The sequence below is a fragment of the Passer domesticus genome, chromosome 6 (genome assembly GCF_036417665.1).
Source record: "Passer domesticus isolate bPasDom1 chromosome 6, bPasDom1.hap1, whole genome shotgun sequence".
NCBI lineage: Eukaryota > Metazoa > Chordata > Aves > Passeriformes > Passeridae > Passer > Passer domesticus.
In genome coordinates this window covers 10,173,452-10,193,231 of record NC_087479.1, presented here as the reverse complement: position 1 = coordinate 10,193,231, position 19,780 = coordinate 10,173,452, and the positions used below count along the sequence as shown (strand labels likewise).

Genomic DNA, 19,780 nt, shown 5'->3' with positions numbered 1-19,780 from the left:
AGAAATTGAGATGGTTACAGGAGGACAAAAATGTTGAATGTTGCAGATTTGCAGGGAAGAAGGGGAATATAAAGGTTAATTTCCCCTTCTACAACATCACAAAAACATTGGGTTGAACCCCTGCCTTGTGCAGACAGTGCTGATTGGGCTTTAGGGCTTGTGGCAGGTATGGACTCATGCCAGACTCATATTAATGGATCACATCAAATGTGCTGATCTATTGGGCACATGAGAGTTAAGGGTCATCATCATGTCACATGTCTGGGTTCTGAATATATTTTGTAGGAGAGATTTTTACAGTAGTGGGTGATTCATAATCATTTTGTTTCCTGCAGTTTTGAGGGTGTTGTTACAGAGAAGGCAGGCAGCATCTTCAGAAATACTCCCATTAACACTATTAATGTGATAGAATTTGATATGTTAAAATCTGATACATATGTATTGTTCTCATGTTTGTGGTAGGCAGTCAACAATGAATAATTCCTGGCAACCTTGTTTAACAAAAGCTCTGTCAGTAATACGCCTGCAAATGGTGACTTCCAACATCTTGGTTTTAGTTCAGGGTTTGGCTTGAAGTGTTTGTGAATAAAAGAAGAGTTTTGGAAAAGAAGCCAAAAAATCTTAATGGGTTTTCCTATGGAGGAGACAAATGGTATCTTCTGTGGTGTTTTTAAGAGCATATTTAAAAGGAAAGTGATTAAAAATGTAAAAGAATATGAACAAGGAAACTGGATACATGCACAAGCTGCCTTGCTCTTTTGCTTACAGCCCAGGCTTGTTCACTCCTTCAGATTAGCAGAGAGAGATGCAGAAAATGCGCAGCACTACACATTTGAGAGGTACAATAATTACATTTCCTCATTTTACAATAGCTCTCAATTGTGTAATCCTCCCTTTTGGCATGAAATGTGAAGGCAGAATTTCAGTCTTTAGCATCCTGTGAGCAGTAGTTCCTGCTTTTGTCATTAAAAACATATCAGTGGAATACTATTTCTTTATTATGCACATATATCATTGAGTTTTCACAACCACATGGCTGCTGTGCTGCTCCTTTGACCAGGGAAAAGTTTGCTTTGACATTTAGATCCTTCAAGCTGTGACAGGGTGGTTTTTGATGCACGCACATCTAGATGTGTTTTGCTTTTTCATTGTTTTATTTTAATACCACCTTGACTGCCTGCATTTTCACTGTACTAAATACATGTGTGTAAATGTTTCTCTCTTCTCTTGGACCTCTCTGAAGCCAGTGCCAAAATCTGTAGGTCCTGCCTCCCTCTGTGCCCTGCCCTGCTGGAGCTGCAGCGGGTGCCAGCCTGCCCGCTGGGGTCAGAGCCTCTCGCAGGGGAGCTCCCGCCGTGCAGCCGCTGGATCCGGTGGCAAACACGGGCCCTGAGCTCTGTTTACAGTCTGAGTGTCTCCCCTTTCAGAGCTGTCGGGTTAAACACAGTGCCACAGCAGTGTTCCTCCCCTTATGTGACTAGAGGGCAAGAACCTGGGATCTGCCAGTGAGCTCAGACTTCCTGTATGATTATGGAAAGTACTGCACCAATTAAGCGGCTGTACCAGCCCCTGTGCCCCCTAATTAATTTCCTTTCTACTTGTTTCTGAGCTGCTGTACTTCAGATTCTGTCCTTTATGTGTTTTTTAAGATTTATGCTAGCTGAAAGAACTTGCCTCAGGCTGAACAGTCATTGAAAATAGCTAGAAATAGATTTTATTTCTATGGGAGAATTGTGTTCTAAGCACAGAATTAGGAATCGATAAACACAGAGAATTCAGGCTTGCTGTGGGGTTTTGAATTTGGGGGATTACTCCATTAAATGCCATTTGAGTGACTAAGTTGCAATGGGAATTGGTATATGGGTGTTTTCTTAAATGAAAATCTTTGTTATTAGTCATCCATCTATTTAATATGCCAATGGATCATTTAAAGTAAGTTTCTTAAATTATCAAACTAAAACAAGGAAAAAATCTTGGTTTTGTCAGTCCCTGTTTGTACATGGTAATTGTAGTTACCTACAATTTTGTGATAGATTTTGTTAGACTACATTAAGCGTGTGTAGGTGTGTATGTGTGTAAGTGACCTGTGAAAACAGGTGTTTGATGAGTGTGACTGCAAGGAGCCAAGAGGCCTTAGTTTTGGGTAATTCCAGTGGGAGTTGAGAATGTCTCTTAAGAGATCTGTGCAGAGCAAACTGTATCCTGAAGGCCATTTGTTTGCATGGATGTTAATAGGATTTTCAAGCATAGACCCGTGCCAACATCTTTTCTTTGTTTAGTGAAGTATAATGTTTTGAAAATCCATTAAAATTTGCCTTAATCTCTTTTCACCCTAGAAGAGTCTGACACTTTGAAAAAAACCTCTCCAATTAATTTCCCTGAATTTTTCCTGTTGCATTTACTTCTTCGTGTTCTCTAGTGGCAGATGTTAGAGCTATAGCTGACCCTTGGCATTAGTTTCCTACTCCAGGGAGATAGAACAGATCTGGGTTTGCCAGATTTTGTAATGAATGCTTTGAGGACCCGGAAGACTGTTTCCTAGGACACCTAGTCCCTCCCTCCTTGTGAAGGAAGGACTGTTCTCTTTCAGGAGCTGAGCCAGTGGTTTGTGTTCACTTGAGTTTTGAGCAAGCGTTCCAAGCAGGGAGATGAATGCAGACGACTTTAGTTCTGCTGTTTGTCTCTGACAAGCTCAATTTCATGAGTTGTTTGTCTTCCCCAGGTACGGGCAGCGGGTCCCTGTCCCACGCCCTCATCCGAACGGTGGCTCCCAGCGGGCACCTGTACACAGTGGAGTTCCACCAGCAACGGGCTGAGAAGGCGCGGGAGGAGTTTCGGGAGCATGGGGTGGAGCACCTGGTCACTGTGACCAACCAGGACGTCTGCAAAAATGGCTTTGGGGTCTCAAACGTTGCAGATGCCGTGTTCCTAGATATTCCATCTCCATGGGAAGCCATAGGACATGCCAAGTCAGCATTAAAAGCTGAAGGTAACTGCATTTTTCTCTTTCTGTTCAGGAAGCACTGTGCACATATCTCTGCCTTTGAGCCATACACTAGATGTGCTCCCTTCCCTTGTGTGATCACTGTTCTCAAATGTCAGTCTTCAGGTATTTCTAAGGCTATAACACCTTCAAAAGGTATCTTCAATTTACAGTGGAAGATTTGAAAGGAGAAGAACAATTTTTTCCTGCAGACCTGTGAGAGCTGCTACAATTAGCATGGGCAGTTTATAAAAACTCCTTTGAACCATTCTCAAGTGCATTTTGCTAGATCTGAGGTGTGTGGGAAGCAGAAGTAACAATAAATGCTGAAAGCAAATTTCTTTGGCAATTCAGTGGAAAGGTGTTTGAATAAAAGGTGTTCAGCCTCAGTTCACATCAATCATTGCAGATTTGTGCCCATTTAACAGAGCACCCCGGTGGTAATGTTAAAAAAACAGTGGTTACACTTAAATATGCTTGCCAGTTTATGTCCTAAATCTTTGTGCTTGGAGCTAGTAAGAAGTTTGCCATTGGATGCAGTGGGAATGGAACATAAAGAATGTTCTAGCTTATGCCAGTTACTCTGGGATTGTGACAGCAAGTAAGAACTGATGTTGAGGTTTTGCACAGATACCATCACTTTATTATACCTCTTTTCCCTATAGAAAAATAAACTTCAGTGAATAAATAATTATTTTATAATGGAATAAATTTTAATTAATTTCATAATTGTGTGGATCTGAATTAACTTTTGCCAAATTACTTCCATCTACAAAAATGACTTCTCTAATGAAGAGAGCATGGAGTGCTGAACAGTGTCCATGCTGGGACATGAGTTCAAAAAAACTTGATTATGTGCCAAGGCCCAGTTCTTTGTTAAAATATGTAATCACAGGCTGGACTTGAAGTGAATTGCTAAGTCTTCTTGAAATCACAAGATTGAAGCTTGTTCTTAAAGGTCACTGAATGTGCACTGCCTTGCTGAGTCAGGACCAGCCCTGCTGTTAGGCTACCTCAGCTACTACTGAAAATTTTCTAGAAAGCTTTGTGATACCCACGTAACACACTTTCTTTAAAAAGTGAATAAACAGAGTGAGCCTTGTTAGCACTCTGTACCTGCAATGGTTACAGCTCAATTTGTAACAGCTTTCCAGTGTGTCCTGGGGGGGAAGAAAATCACTGCACTGTACAATGCCCTTCCCATGCTCAAATTATCTAATCTAGTGAACACAACACTCAGCTGACTTCCCAGCTTGGAAGGCGCTGCATTGCGCAGTCCAATTTGAATTATTTAAGTGCTGCATGCTTAGAATACTAAGCAGGGCTGCTTGAACAGTTCCAAGTTTTGAATCCTTGTCTCACTCCAGCATTTGAAATCCTAGAAAATGTAATACAGTCCCAAACTGGCCATACCATCTGGCTATGCTTTTCTGTGCTATGCTACAGGGTTACATCTGCTTAGGCAATATAAATAATACTTCAAAATCCCACATTTTTGTGTTTGTGAAGTGGCGTCATTCACTTTATGAGCCACTCAAAAGGGGAAGTTGCTCATCCTTGCTGCCGGTTTTGCTGCAACCAGGCTCCCATGTCTGAGATCTGGTACTGGTCTAAGGCTCCTCTTTTGGGCAACCTGGTACCTGACTGACTGGGTGCATTTTTTAAAATTTTGCTGTTTTGCATATAAACAAAAACCGGTTTTCATAGAAAATATAATTAATCGTAGTAGTAAAATGTGAAAACTTACACACTTTCCTGTTTTATCCTGAGTCAGGCAGGTAGTTTTGTTGTGGTTTTTTTACTGCTGTTAAATTTAAAATATGGCAGAAGGTTATCTGTAACTGCTTCCCTTTCCCTACCACAGGCAGATAATTTAACAGTGCTCCTTTGTTTTGTTTTCAAAGAGTTAAACCTCTTCTGCAGTACAGCCTGTGCACATTCTGCTGTTATTGAACCCCCTTCCAGGGTTTGTGTAGTGATAAAGCATCACTGCAGGAAATGAGTTCCACTCTTTTCTGTCCACACCCTCTCTCTCAAATCTGGACAGGGTTGCATTTGAACCATTCACACTGTGGGTTTTGTTGTGATGTGCCATGCAAATATCACAGCTGTACTGCCAGATAGTGGTAATTTAGTCCCTGAAGTCTTAAGGTATTTTGAATTAAATGAGAACTAAGCAAATTCTAAATATAGCATTAGCTACTCTCTTCCTTAAAACCTCAATACTCACAACAGAGTTCAGCTGAGATGACATGGGAGAGTTCTTAACCTTAACAAAACCTTATCAGATCAGTGTTTTTTCTTCCACTTCAGCTCAAGGTCCTGAATAGTTGCAGCTCCTGGTAGGCTGAGTGTTAATGATCCTGCTTACAGAGTACAATTATCACTCACGTTATGCCTTGCAGGATGCTGTAAATACACCACTTAGAGCAGCTTGGCCTCCCATTTAAAGCACTGCCAGCCTCTGAAGAGCTGAAGGAATAAAATGGCACAGTACGGTTGTGGCTGGAAGGTTCTTTTCTCTGGTGATGCTCTCTGCCGACGTTCAGGTTTGCATCTCAGCTGCATCCTTTTGTGCTGATGTCACCAGTCACACTTCCAGCAGAAAAGCTGCTTGTAGCATCTCTGAGGCACTGCTGCACTGCAGAACTTCCTTTCATTTCCAGACCTGCACTGTTTTTCTTCTGCAGCATCTGCTGATTAATGCTTTTCTGTTGTCATAGCTGCCGTTCCAAATATCTGACCTTGGTGGTTTTTGCAAAGTTGATGTTAACCCCTTCAGGCTAAACTTTTAAAAATTAGGAAAACGAGAAAATTGTGAGGTAACAAAAATATTCTCAATATTCTGCAGTTCTTAAATGCCCTGAAACTTTTGACTCACAGTCATTTCTCAGCTGAATACTGTAGTGCTTTGAATATAATTCTGCACCCACCTACTCTACTCTCATAAATACTGTCTATTTCTTCCAAAGCTGTGGAAGATGAGGGGGAAACCCACTGGTACAATAATTTTCATACAGATTTTAAATTTTCAGGTAGAGGGATGGAAAATTACAGCCATGTATTAGGGTGGATTAGACTCTTGTATTTTAAGTTGCTTCTTGTGGTGTTTAACAGTCTGAGTCACAAAATTATTAAAACCACCTCTCTTTTATTTCCTTTCTTTCTTTAAAGATTTTACTCTTAAATTCAGATTTTCCATTCCCTCTGGAGCATAGTAAAGCCCCTAAATTATGAGTTTATCAAATTGTGATCCTTGAAAACAACTGAATCAGGTAACATGGTGCTGTCAATTCTCCCCCCAAAACTCTGCAGGTAAGGTTCACTTTGAACATCTGCCTCTCTGGGCCTCTGCACTTCCATGTCCATGTAGGAAGCTTCACTGGCTATTTTTCTTGAGCTCCAGAGGTTATTCATGGTCTCAGTTTTAAACCATTCAGGTGTGGCTTTGAGCCACAGCTTCTGTCCCTCACCATGTGAAGTACTTCAACTACTAATTCATCCCTAGCTTGGGTCTGTCAGGGCTTGGTAGGTCAGGTGCACACGGTGGGCCTGCCTGAAGTACAAGTGTACTTCATGTGTAGAGAGCCAAGAAGAGGGATTCCTGCATCAAAATCCTCACTGTGGAATGCCAGCCAAAGCTACTAGCTTTTACACAGTTTGAAGGAAGTGGTTTGGGATGAAAGGATCCCTAAAGAAAGTCGTTAGGTTTTCTTCCCCAGTATGAAGCAAATTGTTTCTTTGATTTCTTGTTACATGTTTTTACCAGCCCATAATAATGAGCAGGAATAAATTCCTTTTGAATGATGCACCTACAAGTACAGAGGTTAAGGTCACATTTGCAGAAAATCACATCAAGCTCCTATTAGTGAGCTGGCAAGTGATTTGGAGAAAATTCTCTTTTCTGAATCAAGAAACATCCTTTAATTTCTTCCAACAGCCAAATCCTCTAATTTCACTTGTCAGGGAAGCTACATCAAATCGCCCACGAGCACACGCACTTAAAGGACATTCTGTCCCCTTTTGCAGAGACAATATTTTTGTCACAGAGTAAATGCCACAGTGATGCTGCTCAGTGACTCTCCTGCCTCACCCCTACACAATGATAATGCCTGTATGTTTTTTTTTTCCTTCCTTGAGATCTTTGTAATGTAATCTTCCAATTATGACAATGCATTTTAGTCCCAAAACCCAAGCTGTGTTCTTTTGCCAGAGGTAAAAATGTTGTGCTGTATTCTTCATGTCACAGAGTCATTCTAAAATTACTGGCCCTTTTCCCTAAAACTTAATGGTGCTGTACTACATGTGCATCATCTGAATAATACTGGGATGATGAAAGATCCTGTCAGAGCACTTGTGACACATACAATAACCTAGAAAAACAACAGCACATTTCTTGGACGTGCTTTCTGTATCATAAGCACACACTGGAGTCCTTGTCCTTTGATAGCACTGAGATTTTCCACACTTGAAACCGAATCCACTTAATAGCTAAACAGAGCTAGCAAAGATGTTAGTCCTTCCTCAGACAAACCACAAACAAAATTGTTTGTTAGAGTTGCACAGGAACATTCTGGCAACTTTCAAGACACTGGCTTCTTGTAGAGATGCAATGGTGAGTCCCTCAATTACCAATTAGATAAAGTCTGTTGAAATGTACAGTAATGTGTGGATGAATATCTTCTACTTCCCTCTTCCCTTTTTAAGCTCACTTTTCTAATCATTCCAGCCTGAATTGTACTTCCATTTTCATGTCCTTTCGACCCTGTTGCTGGTTACAATGACTGCCAGGACTGTGTGGGCTTGTTCCAGGCTATGGATTCAGGACATTTAACCTCTCCATTAATGGTTCAAACTAACTCACTCCCTGTAAAACTGAAGGTAGAAAAAACCTCAAGTCTTTTCATGCAGTCTCATTATTCTCTTCTCCTCAACTGTAGCACTTGTCAGATGCATTATACATGAATAAACACATTTTTAGACAGCTCTTGAGATCAAAAAGCTCACACAGCTTCCCAATGTGAACAGGATTAATCTCTCATAATTACTATATCAATTTATGATGACACACAGATCTCATTAACCAAATTTAGGAACGGTAGCTTTCCTTAAAGGAGAGCTCTGAAAGAACAGAAACCCAGTTTGCACAAAAAAAGTTTCCATTCACATGTTCTCACTGCTCTCTAGTCTAGTCCATCCCTTTGTGATCCACAGACAGAGCAGTGTGCCCCAGGGAGGAGAGGGAGGGAGTTCATGTCTTTTCTTCATTCACTAAGGGATCCTTGGCATGGCAAGACAAAGCAGTGCATATTCAAGTCCTTTAAGCCCTAGAAGCCTCTTGGTGTCTAAAGGACAAGAGGGCTCTCAAAGAGTCTGAGAACTGTGATTGCTGAAATCTAGATGTGTATTTGTTTGGTGATTGTGACAGAAAGGGTGTTGCCTAGCTGGTAGTCCAGCTGGGTACAGAGGGCAGAATTCAGAAGCATTGGCTCTGTTAAAGAAGACAATGTCTCTGCTCCTGGGACAGATGAGCATGTCCTTCTGAGTGCTGGATTTCTACTTTTATTTTTGCTGGTCTAAACACACCATAGGAATTGAAACTTCCAAATGTTTCTATTTTAGACAGGCTCTTGCAGTCTGGAATTGCAATTTCATTTTTGCTTTCCAGCCTTCTGCTAACTGCAGCTTTCCAATCTTCACTCCTAATATCTGCTTAATCACTAATTCCAGCCTGTAACTGCAAGTCAGATCTGGCCTGCCTGATGGTACAGGAAAAAACAGAGGGACTCCTCTCCCACTTGTTAGGATCTGTAGGGACAGATGCTTGATGGGTTTGCTTCTAAGCCCTTTGTAGGTACATTTATTTGGGAGGGATATATAAAAATAATGAGAACTATAGGCATGAAAGGGGAAAACAAAATTGACAGAACTATTAAAACCCATTGGATGGTCTCAGGTAGGTGGAATACCAGCAGTTCACTGTTTTCTCATCTTTCACACCTGAGAAACTTCCAGCAGTGCAGGAAGTAAAGTAATATTCTTTGTGCTTGCCTTCTGGATATTTGCTACTGCAAGCAAGAGCTTTCTTCCTTACCAAACGGCTTGAAAGCCTGTTTTCTGTCACCCTACTTCCCCCAGCAGTTGTGAGGAGGCAGCCTGATAAATCTTCACCAAGTTTGGTGTTGACGTGCTGTGCTCAGCTGACCAGCCCCAGGCAAGAGGAAGGGTGCTCTGCCTTTAATTGAAGGCTTGACAAGAACCGTAGGTGGCTTTGCAGCTTGCATGGCAACAGCTGTGTGCAGGCTTTGAGTTTTTGACTGTAAATCCAGAGCATGTGAATTCAAAAGCCTGAATGTATCTTCAAACCCTTAGAGTCAGAATAAATAAGAACAGACTTACTGTAAATGTTAGTATATTTTGCTTCCTTTATTGCAATATAAAACCTCAAAACCAAAAAGCCTGAATGAAGTAGTAGTCTCTGGTCTCTCAGATTCTTGTTTTGCAGACAAAGAGTTATTGTGAACTGACATTTAGTTAAGTCAGACATTTGCTCAGTTCCCTACACAATAAGAATATAAATTCTTTCTTTGTAACATGTATGCATCATAGTAGCTTTCTTATTATGTAACAGATATTTTTTTCTTGAGCTTTTATGTTTTACATCTGCAGCCATGGTAGAGTGTGTAAGTTCTTTGGGCAGAAAAGATTAGCTGTCAGATTCAGGAACATTTTGGTAGTGCTGACCATCCTGATGAACATGCAAATCTAATTTCATGGCAGTTAATGGACTGGGCATGCAATTAAATCAGCATCAACAGGCTTGGTTCATAAAGACACATACCAGCATTAGTTGTGCAGGTGATTATTAGATTTGGGTTTTAATTGTCACTCCAGGGAATTACTTGTCCGAGGTACTTTGTTCTGAAGATTCATGATAAGAACCCCTTGGTGCAGAGACTTTATTTGAGGACTAAAATTAAATCCTGCTTAGCGTATGGTGGATTAATGGTTGTGGAAAGTGTTCTTCCCCAGGCAGTACCCAGCACATCATTGCTGCACAGTAACTGGAGTGCTACAGTGACGCTTTCAGACCTGATGCTTTCTTTTTTTAGAGATCTGACTTTAGAAACGAAAAAGGAAAAAAAAAAAAGGGGGAGTTTGAGATAAAGCAGGCTTCATGTAGTCCCAGCATTGCCTCTATTTTTAGCAGGATGCTTTGCTCTGGCTTGCACGGGTTCTTTAACTACTTAGATGGCTGGTATTGGAAGGTTTGACTGGAACCCAGGAGAGGACTGGGGAGGAATGCAAATCAGGTCACCAGGCATTTTCATCTAATTGTAATAAATGAAACAATAGCTGAAGCTGCATTGCCCAGTGTTCCTTCCTCCTGCACAAAAACTTTTCAGGAAGGGCAGTTGCCTTGAGGGACACTGTGTCCTGGGTGAAAGCACATGCCCTGGTCTTATGGCAGACAGTGTCCTTATAATTCTTTGATCTGATTTGGCTGTGGCTTTTCAGAGTAAATCTGAATCTTTCTATTCTCAGCTGTTAAGGTGACATTGTAGCTTAGAAAGGTGTAGGAGGCCTATTAATAGTCTGTATTAAGAATCAAAAATCAGAACTGTGCATAGACAAGGAGACAAGTGTTAGTTTATCACTTACAAGTCCCGTCCTGGAGTTTTACAACATTTGCTGTAAGCCTGCACGATGTGGTATCCAGTAAACTTCAATGCTCAGGAGACATGCTTGACTAAAAGGGTAAAGCCTTAACAGCACTCCATCTATGGCCTGGAGAGCTGCCTTTATTCTGTCCACGCATACCAGCGTCCTCAGCTGAACACAGCGGCTTTGTCGGGGCTCCGCGCTGCGCGGGGTGTGCAGGATGACTTCTGCCTTTGTGTGCGTGCCAGCTGCAGTTTGGTGCCTCAGTCCACAGCAGTGCAGAGTGATTCCAAAGGAGTCGCTGCTCTGAAGGGATCAACTTTAACAGTTTTGCTGTGAACAAGTGTCGAGGGCAGCATTGGATGTGGAAGTTCCATGAAGTTGCTGTTGTTGTTTTTAAAGGGTCTGAAGCATCCTGTGGAGTTGTCCGTGCCTGATTTTGTGCTGACACTTTAGACCAACAAAGTTGCCATGTGAAGATTTTCTTGAAGAATGTTTTCACTTTGTCTGTATAATAGTAATTCTATGGGCATCTGGGAGAATTTGAGAAAAGATGAAAAGTGCTTCATTTTGGCTTTTGCCCTGTTTTCCACTACCTGTCTTATTTTGCAGGTGGCCGCATCTGCTCTTTCTCCCCCTGCATTGAACAAGTTCAAAGAACCTGCCTAGCGATGGAAGAATATGGTTTCACAGAGATTAACACCTTGGAAATTCTGCTCCGAGTGTACAACGTAAGGACAGTTAGCCTGCAAATCCCTGACCTTGGAAAAGCAGCTGAGGATAATTCTAGCACTGGCTTTGACAGCAGCAGCCCATCACATCAAGGCAGCCCGTGTGCTAATCTGCAGCAGGGGACTGTGCAGTTCAAGAGTGGCGTGCCACTGAGGGAGGTGGTTGGGCACACTGGGTACCTGACCTTTGCCACCAAGAGCCTGGTGTAGTACATGCCCAGTTTGTGCAGTCTGGAGTGGAGTTTGTGTGTATTCTGTTTTCATGGCTCTTTTTTTGTATGGCATCCGAAGTTTTACTTGTCAGGGAATTCCATATATAGTCAGATTTGGTTGGAATATGCTTTGTTTAAATAACACACAAGCATTAAGCAGAGCAGCATCAAGGGAATGTTGAAACTCTGGAATGGTGCTCCACTTGCTGTCAGAAAGAAGATAAATTAATAGCAAATGGCCATTCACTGGAATGTGCAGAATTAAGATCTCTCTTAAGAAAGCAAAACAAACAACAGACAAATTACAAATAAGTTGGATTTTTCCTCCTTTTTTTCTGAATTACTTTCCCAGGTTTATGTTTTTATTTTTTCCTAGCACCACTGGACACTATTCTTTTAACCTCTCCAGTGTCTGTGTTGTTCTCAAGAATGTGCAAGTGCCTACTTCCTACATTTTAGATAAGAAAGTTCCAAGATTATAGGGTTGCCAGCACAGCTGTTCACAGAATCAGTGTTTCCGTGGAATAGTGTTCCAGAGGACTATTGGCAACACTCAGGAGCACAACCTCTTACTCCATTCCAGGCTGGCATCTGCAAATCATTTTGACTACACAGAGGTCAAAGAAGTGTGGTAATTGTTGGATTTAATTTAAATTGGTATATTGTGCTCATCAGTTTGTAGTAGAAATTTGAAGCTGGATCCATACAGTCATGTTCTAAGAGAACGACCACTTGCATGGTTGATGAATCCACTGTGAAAATTAACTGAGCAGCTGGCTAATATTATCTGAGCACCTCTTTGTAAGTGGTGTGGATGAGGTTCCAGTTGTTTGGTGGTTAATTTCCATTATGGTGTATTGTTTTCCTGCAGCTGAATGACAGAAAGATTGCTTTTGGCAGGATTTCTGTCTCCAAATTACATCAATAATGCAAACTTAGTAAAATCCTCAACCAACCTTATTAATTAAGTTTTCAGATCATTTACTCTTTGGTCTTCCATACAGAGATGGTGGGTGTGATGAACTGTTTGAATGCTGGATTACATTTTGTATTTATAGATTAAAATAATAATGCAAATTTATTAAAGTTCCTTCTTTTTTTCTCATTTTATTTTTAATAGTAAATTCACAAATATTCCTATTCCAGCACCTAGTGCTGCCACTCAAAGCATTTAGCTGTGCCTTGCTTGTACCTGAGCATATCGATTGCTGTGCAAGAGAAACAGCCATTCATAAACTGCTGCCTGAACATTTAACCTGATATCCCTCCCCCATTCTTGACAAAAATAAACAAAGCTAAGCTTTAACGTGTTTCAGCAGAACGCTAATCCATAACGGTTTAAAGAGAGCTCAACCGATCACGGCTGCAAAGATAAACTCTTGAGCAGATTAAAGGCAGAAAGCAATTCTGTTCAGCTAAATCAGTTATGTAAGTTGGCCTACAACTGCAGCATTTCCCCAGAAATTATGGGAAAGTTCCCTTTCTGCTGCTGTTCATGTTCTCCAGGCTGTGCAGTCAGCTGCTGATGCTGTGTGTGGGGTTTGGTGTGTTAGAACGTGTGTGTGTGTGTGTTTGTGTGTGCACATTTGTGTGTGCACATGTTTGTGTGTGCTGGGATCACCACCCAGCAGCACAGCACAGCTACTGACAGACTCCAGAAGAAAGGATGGGGAATTCCAACCACAAGGTTCTCCTTAACTTCCTTCAAGGTGGTCCTCATTCACTAACTAGGGGGATCCCCAAGCTTCTCCAGGGGTAATTCCAGACCCAAACATGAATGGTTTTTTTCCAGACAGACCTTATTTTAAAGTAATGTAACATTTAAGCAGGACTAAAATGGAACAAAGTCATGTTTCTATGCTACAAATAGATGTGGAATGGAAATACCAATGTGTCTTCGTGGAGTTTGAAACAAGGCTGATGCCTTTTTGCCTACAAAGCCCAATTCAAAACCCCTTGAAATAAACCATTGACTTTGCTTGGTCCCATATTGATTTGATCTCTGCTGAGGAAGGGCAAGCATTGCATAAGAAGAGAAGGATTTCATTTCTGTCTTTGGAATATTTAAAAGGCTTTCTGTGTTTTTGTTGCTGATGGCAGCCGTGGCCAGCAGCACTGCACCATTTCTGCTGTTGCTTTGTTGTCAGGGTCGCAGGGAGGATCCCACACTGTCCAGTGTGGTCAGCACTGTGCTGCCACACCTCCCACTGTTTAATGCTGCTCATGGTCACCTGTGTCCTACATTCTGGCTGCACTCCCAGCCACAAGTGGTAGGTCAGGAAGATGGGTCTTTCCCTCCACACTGGAGAATCTGCCTGGGCCATACTTTTAGAGACTCATTTCTCTTCTGGATACATTTTGGTCTCCAGTATGGAACAAAACACTTCTTTGTGATCTGGTGCATTCAGTCACATGTCCAGGTGCACCTTTTTCACTGCTGCCATGCACCAGGACCCCTCAGTCATGGACAAGCACTAGGACACAGCCCTGCACAACATCCAGGTCCCATTGTGCCCGTGCCCTGCAGGCTGGCATGGAGAGCAGCCTGTGACAGCTGGCAGCCTACAAGGCATGCAGCAGTGACTAAGATGAGTGACAGAAGAAACACTCAGAGCTCTGCTGCTGTTCACAGCTTACCTGTGCTTTAATTAAAGCATCACAGATCTGTATCTCACTGTGGTTGTTTCCTGCCTACCTGTTAGCACAACACTCTTCTGTGAAGGTGACTGTAAATCCTGCTTGAGAACCTTAAAGGGATAAAGTGGCAAAAATTTTAGGAACTCACTCTTCTGCTTCATTTCGTGCTCTGCCTTGTCCTTAGGTACTTTGGGATACGTGATGGTGAGGAGATGGCTCTTCCTGGGAAGCGTTGCAGAGATGAGGGCTCTGGTTCACACTCACTCCCTTGAGAGTACATCTGTGCTCCATTAGTCCTGGTGAACAGGATGTCATGGTGACCTAGAAACGAGGGGGGCCCAGAGATGCAGTGATGTACTTGGGAATGAGTGCTCATCCCTGCAGGGGCTGCATCTCTTGGGTTCAGGAGTGCACTGGACAGCCTGTGTGTGTTCATGCCTTCCCAGGTTCATTCTGGTCAGATACTGGAGAACCATGCCCTCCTGGGCTGCAGTTCAGGGGGGTTTGGTGGTCCCAGCTCACCTCTGTGCCACTGGGAGCAGTGCAGGCTCAGAAAAGGAAGGTTGAGAAATGCCTGAGCTCTTGTAGGCCATTGTTGGACTCCATCTGAGCTTCTGCTTGCACAAGCAGGAGAGAGGCGCGATAAGAGCAGAGTGGGAGAGTCAGCATTGCATAACCATGATGTTACACCAAAGGTACGTGCAGCTGTGGCCAGTCTAAGGGAGGAAAGGGGTTGCTGGAGTACCAGAAAGTTCTGTCTGTGTCACCATGAGGGAAAGCATTTACATGCTGCTTGGCCTCTCGAGTGCTCCTGAGGAATGATGTTGTTTAGATGCCAAAAGAGGGGAGCCAGACTGTGTTATTTCCTTTCTCCCTACGTGACAGCTTCTGAACTGGAATGAATCTGCATGAGCATCAACAAAGGGAACAGAGAAACCTTGACTTAAATAGTGAAATAAAAATAATTTTCCTCACTGGTATCCAACCCTTTACCTGCATATCTCAACCAGGAGATCTGTGTCCTTTTGCAGGCTGTTGTCCTCTGCTGCAGGGCAGCAGCTTTGAGCTCTGAGGTAAACTGGCTGATATGCTGATAGGAACAACCACAAAGCCCAGCTGGGAACAGTCCTGTGGGCATCTCACTGTACCTTGTGCTTCCCCCTGGCTGCTAAGGTCAACTGCCCACAACTGGGCTTCCCCTTGCTGTGAGTTGTCCCTTCCCATCACCCCTGCCTGCCCTCAGACCCAAAGCCAAAAGCCATTCCAACAGCTCCAAGCCCACTGAGATTGCCCAGCCAGGCTTTGGGAGAGCATTTTCCTCTCCTCTTTACTGGAGTGCAGGACAAGGGCTATATTTTGCCACCCCATCAGGACCTGCAGGTACAGCTGAGTGCTCCTGACCAGGCACCCTGCAGAGAGCCTGAAGTTATTTCGGTGGGGGCTGAGGGGGTTGATGCTAAATATCGAATTCCTCTATAGCTGTTAGGAGGGCAATCAGCCTGAGTGGTTCCAGTGGAGCTGTGGAGCTCTCCCCAGGGGTCCAGATAGCTGTAGGATATGTCAGAGACCAGCACTGAATGAATTCAGAGCTTCTGCTCCCAGAGGTGCAAGCTGAGTAGTCAAAGCTACGTAAGGAGAAGAAGGAGCCTTTTCCATCTCTTCCTGAAAGCTGATCCTGATTCACCATGAAGCCCATGTGCATGACTAGGCCTAGGCAGCTCCGAGAAGCTGTTGCTTTAGCAACCTCCCTTTGTATTAGGCACCGTGCAGGAAGGGGAAGTCTGCAGTGGGATTTTCTTCTCCCTCATGTTGCTTGGGAGAACTTTAAGTCCTCCCTCCTAACCTGAGTCAAAAATACATTTGGAGTAGTTTTTCCTACCATGTGTCTGCAATCCAGCATGGCTGGTCCCTGGGCATGTGGAATGAAAGTTTGTGATGTCAAAATAATCTGAGCCAGAAGTTTATTCCACTTGAAGGGTGAGGAAGATGTTGAAGCTGTAGGCTCTGATACTTTTTACACTGGTCCCCAATCTCATTAGAAATTGTCCATAAAGTACCATGTCAGAATAATTAAAGAATCAAGGGTCACCTGTTTGTAGGAAATCAGCTGGATTTGAGAACCAAATCTGCTTGGAGGAAGCAGGGGAAGGAGCAGTAGTAAGTGGAGAATGATTTCTGGGCAAAAGCTCTTCCTTTCCTGGCCTTTTGCAATAAAGAGGCAATTTCCCAGGAAAGTCCAGATTGTCCTCTTGAAAGCTGTGGCTCAGAAATGCTCATTAGTGAGGATGTCAGTTCAATCAGGCTGTTTTAACAAGGGATGTAGGGTGGGATCTACAGCTGATGGAGTGGAAAGGAGGGAGGGAAAGAAGTCTGCAGTCAGCTCAGCCTGTTGGCTTACAGGTGCATCATGTCACACTGTTAGAGGAGCTCAGTATGGTTCAAATTATGTCAGCAAAATACACAATGTACTTATGTAGTATACAATAAAGAATCGCCCATTTCATGACATTACTGGGCAAGAACATTGAGTAAGAGAGAGATTTAATTGCCTATGTTGAAAAATCAGATTTAACTAAGAAGCTATCTACAGTTTCTGCGTGTTCTCTTGATGTGTTTTTGTGACCTTTGACGGATAAGGTGGAAGCATGTAAGAAAACGGATGATACTTGAATGGAATACAGAACCCACAAGCACATCAATCTTCCCAGACAGATTGACTTCCAGTTTTTACCACCCCGTGTTCCCAGGAGGATCCTTCATTGCTAACATTTCCTCACTGATCTTAACAGCCCTTTAAAGAGAGAGGGAAGTGCCCTTTTGCAGCAGGGTGTGCAGATGTTCTCATGGTTGCAGCTGATCACCAGCCTCAGACACATGTCAGAGCAGGATGGCAGCACTGGGCTCCTTTAGGTTTTCACATGGAATACAAATGGGACTGACTGTATTCCCTCTGAAGGCATTACAGCCAGCCCTGTGCTCTGCTGGCATTAGAGCAGCACCAAGAGGCCCAGGTGGGCTGAACACATGAACCTGGCACAGCTGAGAAAGCCACCAGCAAAGCGTGACCTGGTCAAAGCCACCGGGAAAGTGTGACCTGTGCGCGACCGTGCGGCACCGCAGCAAACCTGGGGCTTTCTCCACCTCAGGGGCAGTGCTGGGCCTTGAGCATTATCCCTTGGAGCATCTTCTGCCCCCAAGGGAACACAGGGGCTCAATTTTCCTCAGACTAAGTGCCTTTGCTCCTGCCACTTCTGTGCCACTTCTGACAGAGCTGTAGTCTAAGAGTGAAGGTGCAGCGTGCTTGCCTAGGAAAAGAAAATGCAGTTCTTCCTCATGATAAATCTCTGTGTGAGATGGGATTTCTGCTTCATAAGGAAACAGTTCCTCATTTATCATGCAGTTTGACTATGATCCTGCAAACATTTACTAAGAGAGGGGAAGGGATTTGCAAAAGGGCTGTGGCAGGAGATTGGAAATACCCGCGGCTCTTGTGAGAGCGTGGTGGTACCTCCACATTAGGGAGCTGCTGAAGAAAGAGCAGGTTTCTCTAAGAAGGTAAAGGGATTTCATGCCCCAGCTCCTACTGACTTTCCTTATTTATTTCAGTGGGATTTCAGCACAACCCCCTCGATCACCTGGGCCCTGGTTGTGTAGGCTTCTTTGGGAATCGCACAGCACCCTGCTCCTGTCAAAGACTGATGCATGAGGGGATTGTGCAGGGCAGGGGCAGAATGAAAAACAGGACCTGACACCCCAGATCTTCTCACAGCTCCTTCTTAAACAACAGTGCTCTCCTAATGCTCAGCAAGAATCTCCTCCAGAGCAAAACTCTCACATGGCAGCATCCCAGTGCCCACAAGTTCTTACAGTACCTGGATGCAAATACAGTTAGATAATGTCTTGACTCATGTCACAACTCATTACCAAATCAGAGCATGCAGCCATATCAATGCTTAATGATCTTCTGAAACTTTAATTCATTTTACTCTGTAGCCATTTTCATTAATTAGCTGCATTAATTTTATACAGATTAAAAATGTAAGTCAATCTCTTTGAAGTAGAAAAGTGGCATTTTAAAATCTACATTCTATCCCAAGCCTATAAATACATCTGCCTCATAGAAATCAGCTGTTTATGGCAGTTCTTATAGCAGAGAGGGTGACTCAAAGAGGCTTATGTGCTGCATTAGTTTTATCAGAGCTGAAAAAAACCTCCCAAATTCCCTGTGAATTAGAAGGATCAGTGACTATAGATAGATCCTATGCTCTTCCCCCACCAGCTGAAACATGGCACTGGTTTTGTATAGTCTGGATCCAAAGCAATCGCACTAGCAGAAAACAGTCACATTTTGTTGCACTTTTACAGAACACTTTCTCAAGTAAAAATCAACAAAGCAGCAACACCACAAAGGCTGCTAATTGCTAAAAACACAGTCAGTGTTTTCCTCTATGCCTGCCCCACTTTGTTTTGTAGAAAACCTAAGAGTGGTTGAATTCAATTATACAGCCCAAAATAATATTAAAAGATCATGAGTAAGGCTGCAGAGCAACCCATGCAAAAAGCTAGGGAATCTAATAGAATTAAGGCACTTTCTGAAGCCATTAGTTGTAGGATAAATAAGGCTGAGTAATGAGTTCAGGGATAAGGGACGGAGGGTTGAGGTCCTAGCTGGGTCTCACAGGAGTCTGGAGGTCACCAGCGGCGTCCTGGCGTCTGTGCTGGTGCTTGTGCAGCTCAGTGTTGTTATAAATGACCTGGAAAAAGGGCTGAGCACTTTGTCAGGGGAGTCTGCTGATGGTGCACAGTTATTTATGGCACTGAGGATGGGGACAGGCTATAAGGAACTATGGAAGGGCTTTACGGGTGAGTCCTGCCTAGTGACGGGCTGGGCAATAAAGGGCAGGTGGAACTCACTCAGATAAATGCAAAGGGTTACCAGGGGACAGCCCTGTGGGGAGCTGGGGCTGCAGCACCAGAGGAGCTCTGTGCTCAGCTGGTTCCAGGCTGAGGAACACCATGAGAGGAGCACTGTCATGCTCTGAGGGAAGAACAGGTTTGTTCCTTTTCACAGGAGCTGTCTGAAACCTCCTTGCAGAGTGTGACTAAGGGCAGCTACTCTAGGAGATCCAATGTCCCACTGTACTGTCCTGCCAGTGATGGGCTAAAGCTCCGTGACACTTCCCAAACATGTAATGGCTGCTTGCTGCAAGTCAGAGTCAAGTTCCAGTTGTACTTTCAACCACATAATAAGATTTATCTTGCACAACTTTAGTGGTTCTTAACAGTACATTTGCCCACTTGTAAGATCATTATGACTTTGTTTCCTAAACATTTGAAAGCCTTTGAAAAGCGGAGGGCTTGCTCAGCTGTGTCCATAAACATTCAAATTATACTTGATTTATTTTCTACCCTGTATTTATCCTCCGTGTGTGCATGTTGCTGTTTAGCAATGCAGCAGTCTTCAGAGACTGATGATGGAAGAAGCCTCCTACCTGCACTGTAGCCTGGGCAGCTAAACCTCCTGGCTCCATGCTTGAATCTGGGATGGACAAGAG

The 19,780-nt window shown here is 43.3% G+C and overlaps 1 protein-coding gene and 1 long non-coding RNA gene across 5 annotated transcripts in view; one reads left to right on the top strand and one right to left on the bottom strand.

The window, feature by feature from the left end:
* Window positions 1-12,674, top strand: part of TRMT61A (tRNA methyltransferase 61A) — a 23,693-nt gene extending 11,019 nt beyond the window's left edge. For all 4 annotated transcript variants that reach the window (XM_064423239.1, XM_064423240.1, XM_064423236.1 and 1 more), the window contains exons 3-4: window positions 2,723-2,989; window positions 11,258-12,674. In XM_064423239.1, coding sequence (XP_064279309.1) covers window positions 2,723-2,989; window positions 11,258-11,586 — 596 coding nt within the window. In that variant the 3' untranslated portion in view covers window positions 11,587-12,674. The remainder of the gene's footprint in view (window positions 1-2,722; window positions 2,990-11,257) is intronic.
* LOC135302593 (uncharacterized) lies at window positions 12,428-19,780 on the bottom strand. The gene is made up of 2 exons (XR_010364184.1): window positions 18,905-19,780; window positions 12,428-16,481 (listed from the first exon to the last, which is right to left on the bottom strand). It is a non-coding gene; the product is annotated as an uncharacterized LOC135302593 (long non-coding RNA).